This window comes from Temnothorax curvispinosus, unplaced genomic scaffold (genome assembly GCF_003070985.1).
Source record: "Temnothorax curvispinosus isolate PA1 unplaced genomic scaffold, ASM307098v1 QBEX01005047.1, whole genome shotgun sequence".
NCBI classification, from domain to species: Eukaryota; Metazoa; Arthropoda; class Insecta; order Hymenoptera; family Formicidae; genus Temnothorax; species Temnothorax curvispinosus.
In genome coordinates this window covers 12,365-14,831 of record NW_020214827.1, presented here as the reverse complement: position 1 = coordinate 14,831, position 2,467 = coordinate 12,365, and the positions used below count along the sequence as shown (strand labels likewise).

Genomic DNA, 2,467 nt, shown 5'->3' with positions numbered 1-2,467 from the left:
GAGGCAGAGAACACTCTCTATCTCCTGGTTGTTCGACTGTGGGATTTCGGGATCCGTGAGCAGCGGAGAATCGGTCGGATCGGTTTGCTGGCTCACGGCGGAATCTAAAACCTAGCAACATTGCTCGGTTTATATACGCCCGCGGTGGCGTGTCGGCGTGGCGGGGATACGCGACGGCAATCGCGCGCGCCGGGATGGAGCGGTGGAGCGTTCGGGTAGAGTCCTAGATAATAGAGAAGCGACATTGAAATCGATAGGTGCGATATATCGATAAAGCCGCCATTTTGTTTCTCTATATGGAATAGGAAAGTGCGTATAAGAAACTGTCGATTTTAGAAACGGTGTGCTTGTCGTAAATATATTACAGCGTAATGAAACCTATATCCCATATCTCTTCTAAAGTATTCTGAACATTATTTACACAACACAATAAACCTATGTATGATTTTAATAATCGTAAATATATGTATAATTATATTGTGCTATTTTAGAAATTCTTTTGTGTATCCATAATTTTACAAAATATAAGATTTATTTTTATAGGAATGAAAATGGCTATGGGGAAAGTTGCAACTAAATGAACATATATAGAAAAATTACATCTCTGTTATTCTCAGTCTATTTGATTATTAATTACTGAAAATTTTGTAAGCGTAGCAAATTTAATAATAATAAAAACAAATTATTTATACAAATGTATTTATATCTTTTTATCTTTTGAAAAGTTGTATCATATATCAAAAAGAGCGTTATTTAATTTTAGTTACGCAATTTTATCTTCTATGTATATAGATATGAAAGTTATTTACTTTGAAACATGTCGACAATATACAAGGAAAGTTGTTAAAGAGTCAGAATGCTTGTAAAACATTATATTAATACACAACACACCCGATTGCATATGAATATAGCTTCTTGTTGCCTTAATCAATGTAACATGTACATACAATCAAGAAAAACGAAAGATATATTAATTCATAAGATTATACTTGCAGATACATATAATAAAGTAAATGAAAACGTACTGTGTATTTTATTGTAAATTATTAATAGTTCTTTGAGGAATAGTGTAAAAAAATTTATATATTACTTTACTACGTTTTTTATAGATACATATATCTACGAGACAATAATATTCGATTTATTTGACATCTATAAAAGAAAATTCATTTTAAATTAAATAAAATATGATTTATTTTATATTTGTACTTGGTTCAACTCTCAATTACAATTCGAATAATTGTGCTCTTCAGATTTCAAAATTTTCCTCCGCAGCTGGCAATATTACGATCGTTGCAACCAAAGGTTTTGGATTTGCTTTCTTGCAGAGTAATATTTTAACTTTCCCTGATATTTGACCCTTTAAGTTTGCGCTAACAAGTAATGGCATTGAATATGTATGTTCATTAAATGGCTTCGATGGGAGACTATCGTTAAAAACTGAAGGAATTGCTCCGATTTTCAGTTTCCTCTTACCATCTTCTCTAACACGCTCCCAAGAAAACCTGTCAAAATGCTCCTGAAAAAATATGTATGCTATCAGTAAATGACTTCGCTATATATGTATATGTATATATTTGCTACACTGCAGCTTACAGAGCACACAAACAATGGATCCTTAGGCTCCCAAGTAGATCCATTAATATTCCTGATACTGTTAATCCATCTAGCTTTCTGTCCTTCATTTCTAGGAAAACGATGAAACATAAGAGTTTACTCCACAGTACCGGATTGAGCTCCGGTTGCAGAGCGGTGAACACCGTCGTACGATGAATTCCAAAAGACAGGGTGCCGATCACCGCGCACACGATTAGATCGTTCTTTAGTCTGGCGTTCACTGTCGAGCGTAACTTCTCCGGCAAAGGATCCACCAGCTCAGTATCTGACATTTGCTCGCCCACCTTGATCTTTACGTCTTTCTTCCTGCCGGACGTCTTGCTCTTGGTCTCCTTGTAACTCGCGGCCACGTTATTAGGCTGCGACGACGACGTGTTTTCTATGATTTTGGCTTCCTTCTCTTACGTGTACCTGTCTCCTGTCTCTGGTGGCCACAAATTTGTCTTGAGGATGTCCTATATCACGGTAGGATCCGAAAAATCACGGCCTTTCACAGAACCGTAACACTCGTAACAGTAATGTCTCGCGTTGTCTCACGTGCAGCAGGCCTCTAACGTGCATTAACCTCACTTATTTAATCATAAGGGAGAAACAAAATGGCGCTGGATCACGTGATTTAGTTAGCCAATCAGACCATTCCCTTCAATGTCGCTTCTCTATTATCTAGGACTCTACGTTCGGGAAGTACGGCGCCCCGACTCCGCGATTGCGTTCGGTGGCTCTCGGCCGTTTTCGGCACCGCTCGGCGCTTCAAGTCGGTTGCCGCGCTAAGTCCGTTTGCGGACTGATACGCGAGATTAATAGTTTAAAAAGGGCACACCGTGCCTTGTCTCGCCCGGCGGGTGTTCGG

General features: G+C 38.3%; 1 protein-coding gene across 1 annotated transcript; it reads right to left on the bottom strand.

The window, feature by feature from the left end:
* Positions 1 to 1,176: 1,176 nt before the first annotated feature.
* On the bottom strand, positions 1,177 to 2,178 carry LOC112454412. The gene is made up of 3 exons (XM_025015790.1): positions 2,155 to 2,178; positions 1,597 to 2,012; positions 1,177 to 1,519 (listed from the first exon to the last, which is right to left on the bottom strand). Exons 1-3 carry the CDS (start codon positions 2,176 to 2,178, stop codon positions 1,462 to 1,464), a joined length of 498 nt encoding a protein of 165 aa, XP_024871558.1. The 3' UTR covers positions 1,177 to 1,461.
* Between the last annotated feature and the right edge of the window lie 289 nt (positions 2,179 to 2,467).

Bases quoted from the DNA above. Each gene is read 5' to 3' on its own strand.
- LOC112454412 (XM_025015790.1), bottom strand. From the start codon at position 2,178: ATGCACGTTAGAGGCCTGCTGCAC. The intron at 2,013-2,154 runs GTGAGACAACGC...ACGTAAGAGAAG, and splicing joins ACGTTAGAGGCCTGCTGCAC to GAAGCCAAAATCATAGAAAA. The intron at 1,520-1,596 runs GTAAGCTGCAGT...ATATTTTTTCAG, and splicing joins ATCCATTGTTTGTGTGCTCT to GAGCATTTTGACAGGTTTTC.